The sequence below is a fragment of the Sinocyclocheilus rhinocerous genome, unplaced genomic scaffold (genome assembly GCF_001515625.1).
Source record: "Sinocyclocheilus rhinocerous isolate Xijiao unplaced genomic scaffold, SAMN03320098_v1.1 scaffold1292, whole genome shotgun sequence".
Taxonomy (NCBI): Eukaryota; Metazoa; Chordata; class Actinopteri; order Cypriniformes; family Cyprinidae; genus Sinocyclocheilus; species Sinocyclocheilus rhinocerous.
The window spans coordinates 1,544,869-1,552,772 of NW_015656599.1; the positions used below are offsets into that span (position 1 = coordinate 1,544,869).

A 7,904-nucleotide genomic window follows, 5' to 3' on the forward strand; every position below is an offset into this window, starting at 1 on the left:
CTAAAACAGACATTTCCTGAAAAGTTATCCCTCAATTCTGATTGGTTGATTGGAATGTTGTTACAGGATCAACAATGGAACATGTTGTACTTGGTGAAATCACGGTCACCCTGGGTAAATACATCCACATCCCCACCCCCAGCTCCCCCCACTGGTACGGTCCAACCGGGAGCGCAAAACAGAGAAGTGGAAAATCAGAATGAGTAATTTTTTATGTTAGTTCAAAAATCAGATTCGGACGCAACAACCCAAACTCGTAAAATTTAAAATTAAAATGAGAGACAATTATCCGTTTGTAAATTGCTCCAAAGAAATTGAAAATGAAAGTTTGAAGCCAACTTTTCATTTGGTTCATTTTGATTGTATAAACTTAATTCTGTATATTTGCAACTTCCATTTTGGTGTAGTGTTCAGTTAATCAAGTATTCGTGGTGTCCAAGTCAAATATGTTTGGATCGATCTCTGGTTGCATCACATATATGGTGATTGTACTGATTATCTTAAACATCTGCTTAAATGCAACACCAATAAAATAAAATGAGGCCTTGAAAGATATATTTAGCCATTTCATTATCAGGGTTGACATTACACAGCAAACATAACTGACATGCATTTACAAACACTGTGAATGCAAAATTGGGCCATGATTGACATGAATGAAATATGTGGAATATGAATCTAATTTCATTTTAATTGAATTCAAATGCTTTGGGAATAGTGGTCACACAAGTTTTCAGCTGAAAGTTGAGTTTATAACTATACAAAAAACAAACAAACAAATACATAAATCAGCAAACAAACAAATAGATACAGGAGGCAGAAAAAATACTTGTGTAAAGTCATGTGAAGTGTGGCAGTGTCGTCATGTCACTGTGATTGACTAATCGCTCTGTCAGCAGGATGTTTCCCACTTATTTGAATGAAAATTGTGATGAAATGAATGGGTCAAACTGCAGGAAATGGATGGACTGATTACAGAGTAAGCAGGCGTCAGCTGGGTTGTTTTAGTAAATTTAGATTTAGATTTTACAGATATTGTTTAGATAGTGATTGTGGAAAATTAGATTTCATGTTCTTCTAAAATGGATCGAAGGACACAATTTGTTTAGTTTTCATTAATTTTGATGAATTTATTATTTATTATTATTATTATTATTTAGAAAAATGGATTAAGTACTGTAACGGAGTAAAAATCCTTCCAACACTATGTCCGACACTGGTTGATTGTCAGTGACAGAAGAAAAATAAATCAAACAATCTGAGGTCAATTACAATTAGGGCCAGCACTGATGGGGAAAAAGGTGGTGACGATTATCAGGGTCCCAAACTAGAGGTGGGATCCATGCGATTTTGTGGAGGGGGAACCACACCATCTCACTCCCTGCCGGACTGCAAATTTGCAGAGAGGTTCGATGGAATAAGCAGTACTAGGGCGGCCAATACTCTAGCAACAGCCCTGAATATGACCCTTGAAACACCATAACTGATTGCTACAAATAAAAAAAGCAATATGCCAGTTAAGAAAAATAAGAGACAAAAAGAGACAATTGATCTTAGTTCTCCATGTTGTCCTCCATGCTTCTCTCTTCCTCCTGGTTTATCTGTTAGACCAAACAACAATGGCAAAATTTGTAACAACTTAATTTAGACTTTTAAATTATATAATATTTTCACATAAAATCTCCAGATTTTACACACCTTTGATAAGAAGCACTACGTTTATTTGAATGTTCAATGGCACTGTGATGTAACCATAGTAATTTCCTTCATCAGTTTTTTTAAGCTTGTCTAATTTAATGGAGCAATTGCCTCTCTCTGATTGAACTCTGTTCTTGTACTCCAGAGCTTGGTTTTCAACTTTTCCATTGCCCCCAATTATATCATACACAGTCTTGCCATTACTGTCTCTCCAGTGTACATTCATATCTTGAATTTTATTTTGACCCTTAATACAACATGGGAAGACAGCCGAGCCTCCATCAAAACCCTCAACTGTGACCACAGGAGCAGGGAAACAATCTAAAAAAAAGAGCAAACACACCGTTTATCATTATGCATGTGACATGGATTTAAAGGGATAGTTCACCCAAAAATGAAAATTCTGTCATTAATTACTCACCCTCATGTCTTTCCAAACCCGTACGACCTTCGTTCATCTTCGGAACACAAATTAAACAAACATAAAATAATTTACTCAACAATTCTTCTCCACCGAGTTATGTCTTCCCCCATTTTGGAGAGTACCCAAGAGCGTAATCGACATAATCAGCGTTGTTTACGTTCGGGAGAGAAAGCGCGCGCATCAACGTAATCTGCATAATCAGCGTTGTTTACGTTCGGGAGAGAAAGCACGCGCATCAACGTATTCTGCATAATCAGTGTTGTTTATGCTTAGGGGAAAGTGTGCGTATGCGTTGTAATATTCTCTAAAATGGCGGAAGACGTAACTCGGGGGAGAAGAATGGTTGAGTAAATTATGTTCATTTTGTTTTCTTTGCGCAAAAAAAAAGTATTCTCGTAGCTTCGCAAAACTGAAGTTGAGCCACTGATGTCACATGGACTGTTTTACCGATGTATTTACTACATTTCTGGACCTGGGAACATTTCAGTTGCGTTGCTGTCTATGCAGGGTCAGATAGCTCTCCAATTTCATTACCAACTGTAGAACGAGAAAAAAACAATCAACAGTTTGCTATTAGTGCTCACATCCCACCAACTTTTCCCACACCTCATTGCAAAAGAACTGTATCGACCTTCATAGTTGACACACTCTCAGAAAAAAAGGTACAAAAGCTGTCACTGGGGTGGTACCTTTACAAAAGGTAGACTTTTGTACTTTTTAGGTACTAATATGTACATTTTAGGTACTTATTTGTATCTTTATGGTACAAATATGGACTGTTTAGGTACAAAGGTGTGCCTTTTGAAAAGGTACCACACCAGTGATAGCTTTTGTACCTTTTTTTTCTGAGAGTGCACAGTAAATCATGTACTTTTCAACATTTGTTAACATTCTCACACTGCATCTTTGACATATACATCTCTTTTTGATCTCAATGTGATTAACAGCACCTTATTTTAATTTGCATCTCTCTCTCTCTCTCTCTCTCTCTCTCTTTCTCTCATTTCTCTCTCTACAAAATGAATTAGATTTATTTAGATTAATTTTTAGAAACACAGTCATAGAGCCATGGGATTAAAAAAAATACAAAATAAAATCAATGAACGGGAGACTACCGCAAATATTTTTTGTTGTATCCTTTTGCTTCAACAACAAAAGAAAGAAAAATGAACAATAGCGTTTTTACGAGTTTCCAAAAGAGGGACAAAAAGCAAACAAACATACAAAAAAAAACAGGATAGGGATAGGCAGTCAGAAGAAAGAATGTTAGTCCCTGCTGGTAGATGCTGGAAGTACTCCAAAAAGCCGTCCACAAAAGCCTGTTTCTCCATAGACACCCTTTCAAAAGTAAACCTGTTTTCTGATGAAAGTATTTTAGAGCTCCTTATTAGAAATAAGGTATGCTTACATAAGGTAATGTAACACAAACTATAATGTTATGTAGCTATAGGCTATAACATAAAAAAAGCAAATTTTTTTTATTGTGTTTTTTTTTTTTATTATTATTATTTATAAATACCCATAGACCTATATTTTCATATAAAGTCAATTTTTCCTCCTGTATTTCGTTAAATAAATCGTTGGCTCTGAAAACATGACGTTTAAAGCAAAAAATAAAAGGTTCCCACACAGTTGCTTATTTTCTCGCCTTTGCAAGTGCCAGTGTCATGATTACATAAAACATATTTTCAGTATTGTTGACGACTTCTTTGCATGGTTGTTGTTACAAGATTCAGTAGCTATGAAGAAACTCCTTACTGAAGAGTGAAGCACACTGACTAATGATGTTCAAACGAGTGAAACTGATGCGTTCTCAACTAATATAAAGGGTGGCGATGAATGGCATTTCCTCAAATTGTTTCTCCTTCAAGTCACAAGTCAGCTGCTGTCTTCACACAAAACTTCACCACTCGCCACTTCAGCTCACTGTTCGGGTCAATACAAGCATCTAGATCCACCTCAGCCTCTCGCAGAGAACCTGAGAAGCTGTGAGAACCAAGACTTTGTGGCCAAAGCACAACCCTTTATGAAGTGGCAAGGTCCTCGTCTGAGTGCCAAGCAACAAACTGCAGTTAATTCACAATTCGCCCCATTGACTACTTTCATATACAGATAGCCCCTCATCACAGGTGCTTTCTGAAATTTACTTTTGAAGTCACAGCATACGAATTCATTGTCCTGCCTTTCAGCCTGTCATGAGCTTCACACACAATGTATGAAATATGTGGACATGGTTTTCCCCTCTAAGATTGCATGTACTGAATTATTTGGACTATCTGATCTTGGCCAGATTATCCTCATTTGGAAGATATTCAAAAACTCAAATAAACAGCCCAAAACTGATTGATCACTTGAGGTGCTTGGGGATTTCAGCAAATTAGGAAAAAAAGTTCTGGACCAGTTCTTGGCCATACCGCTGAGAAGGGTCCTTCAAGCATGCAACACAATCTGGCACCACGATCCAGAACCGGTGAACCTGCATGTCTGGCTGGTCTGCGGAGCCCGTCACTGCCAGAGATTGTGCCACAGCAAGAGTTAGACACAATCACTGAGGCACAGACTCCCTCTACCAGGCACCAATATTGCCCATAAGTGTAAACTGTTTGTGGACTGTGTAGAACGCAGGCTGAAGACCAGGTGAATTGTCCCGTGTCAATCATACTGTCATTCTTACAGATTCTTACAGTTTCTTGCAGTTGTGCACCCTCTACACTTCTAGTGTATGTGGCTGCTATTATGATTTTTCATTCACAAATCAATCACCTGTTGATAAGCTTTCGGAGGGGAGCGGGCCGGTTAAACCCCTTCACCCCTCCACACTGCTCACTTCAGACTTGGCTTTGGTAAAATCTCTGGCAGAGCCTCTGTTCGAGTCACTGCTGACAGCTGAATTACCAGCATTCTCGCTGAAGACAGTGTATTACTTCTGTAAAGTGAGTGGTGGACTTTCAAGTGCTGTCTACTTTTGGCGCTTACATGGAATCCTTGCTGAATGATTGTAAAGTTATTCTTAAACCCAAGAAGAATTACGTGCTGAAGGTGCTCTCAACACTGTTTACAGCTGAGGTCATAACCTTGTCGGCGATTATGCAATATTGCCAGCACTGTTGCCATTTGTTTTGTCAGCTTGAATACACTGTGAAAGAGCTGATGATGCTGCCGTCTGTTCATTCACAAAAGTGTCATCAGCGCTGATTTGCCTGCTCTTCTTTCTGTTCTCTCCTTCCCATGACTGGATCCTTTCTCCAGAAGGAAACATATTTGAGACAAATATCTCCATGCTTTTATTTGAAATATAAGAACTTAATGAGGAGTTTGCGTCCCCCTTTTCCCAACCATCTCAATAGAGCATTAAACTTTTATCAACACTCATCAGACATTTCATTTCCAAGCTGCCACAATATATGCAAAAAGCAATTTGAGATCATTTTGCAAAACATTTTTTTTTTCATAAGACTGGCCTGCTGATGAGGCTTATTCCTTTAGTTTTAATTGGCAGAAAGAGACAATTATGTGTGAAATAAATTAGCCTGAGAATGTGAAACCTAAAATGTGTGGGATTATTGGCACCTTGTTTTCTCAAATTGTTCAGTCATTGTAATAAAGGGCCTCATAGGTTGACCACCCTTATCCTATGTTTCTTCATGTTGTGTTCAAATGTATTTATTTACAACCTTTACCAAATCTGATTCATTAAATTCCCTAAAACATCAGTCAATAAGCAGCAGAGTTTGGTAGAGAAATGGGTGTTGGATTTTTTTGACTTGTTGTGACAGTGTTTATATCACCAGCATCCTGGAGCTGAGTGTCACCACAGTAACTCCACGCCTTAGTGAATGTAAAACATCAAACATCAGCTGACACGCAAACTAAATGCCACGAGTCTGTGTATTTGAGAACCAGTCTGATCACTATGAGAACAGGCTTTAGTGTCATTATAACCATATAAGACAGAAACACAATACGACAACGATACAATACAAAATGCTCTGCTTTTAGGTATTTGTTCGATAAATATTATGTCAAACTGAAGACAAACAATAACATGACAACAATGAAAAAGAATAGATATACAACAAATATGAGCCAAAGTTAAATTTGATTAATATAACCATAAAGGACACCCACAAAACCAAATATGTATGCTGATATGCCTATAAACCAATATGAATAAAATTTGAATGGCAAATTCATGAAAAGGCTACATGTTTGACCTTTGTTTCTCTCTTTCAGGTGAGAGTGAGGACATCACTGGAAGATTTGCATTCTTGACGTACTTGACAGTGATGATGAACTAGACAGTGTATTGAGACAGCAGGAATGTGTGAGAGTTCAGAAAATGACACTGTTACATTTTGTGACTATAAGAAATGTGACAAGATCTACCTGCAAATCTACAGTACACTGAAAAAACGTTTGACACTTGTGAAAAAAAAAATGCTGTAACAAGAAAAGCAAAGCTATAATAGATTTATTTTAACAATTAACCTCTATTAAACTATTAAACTACTAAATATTGATAACCTTTTTTAAGTTTTTCTCTTTTTTTGTGAGAATACTCAAATGAACAGTACTGTATATATTTGCATGAACTGAATAAGCCAAGAACCTTACTGAAATAAATACGTCTGTAACAATCACATGTGTCTTTAGTGTTCACTGGGATATTTGAAGTGTTAAATGTCTTGATAAAGTGTTTAGTGCTTTAAATGTCTCTTCAGTCTGATGGTTATTCTAGCCTGTAATGTTTCCATTGCTGAGCATGTGAAGCCAAGCAGAGACGAGGATCTAACTGTGAGGAGCATTTAATAAAACAAACAAAACAAATACAAAATGACCAGGAACAAAAGAACACAGAGAACCAATGAAGTAGACACACCGTGAACAATGAAGACTAGTCAGCAGGGGGAACTACAAACATGCCACAGGAAACAGTTCAAGTTCAAGTTCATTTTATTTGTATAGCACATTTACAACAGCCAATAGGCTGACCAAAGTGCTTTACAGAAGAGAAAATTATAAAAACATACACAGAAAGCAAATCAGATAAAAATAAGAACAACCCGTTTAAAAATGACCGTATAACAGTAATCAGTACACTAGGGAAAACAAATAGGTTTTTAGCAGGGACTTAAAAACAGACAGAGAAGGGGCCATTCTAATTTCTAAAGGCAGGGTATTCCAAAGCCGTGGCCCTGCCACCGCAAATGCACGCTCCCCTCTACGCTTAAGTCTAACATGTGGACAAACAGGAAGTATAACAAAAGTCCCAAAGCAACACAAAGAACAAATAACGCAGTAAGGCGGGTAGTTATTCTCGCTTATCAAATGTGCTTTATTGTTTTATAACACCCCACCTGATCTCTGTCCTTATTGTAATTTATTTTTTTCAACACCTGCTAAAAACCTCAGTGACATCATATGAGTAGATATGTGATAAAATCAAACAGAAATACAAAATAATAATTAAAAAAAAAAGCAAAAATGTACATCATGTGAATCTCCTTGAGATTTTCATTTTGTCTTTCTTCTGTGCTTCTTCAGAAAACGTTTACCATCAATCATGATAATAATCAAAATCAGGGTCATTTTAATCATAAATCAAAAGACTTTCCAAATAAAAACATCCACAAATCTTCAGTTAAAAGAATATATGTGACCCTGGAGCACAAAATCAGTCTTAAGTCGCTGGGGTATATTTTTAGCAGTAGCCCAAAAAACATTGTGTGGGTCAAAATGATTGATTTTTTCTTTTATGCCAAAAACCATTAGGATATTAAAT

General features: G+C 36.9%; 1 protein-coding gene across 1 annotated transcript in view; it reads left to right on the forward strand.

The window, feature by feature from the left end:
• Positions 1-7,904, forward strand: part of LOC107720344 (uncharacterized) — a 27,043-nt gene that overhangs the window by 7,869 nt on the left and 11,270 nt on the right. The window contains exon 6 of the mRNA XM_016528023.1: positions 4,496-4,695. Coding sequence (XP_016383509.1) covers positions 4,496-4,695 — 200 coding nt within the window. The remainder of the gene's footprint in view (positions 1-4,495; positions 4,696-7,904) is intronic.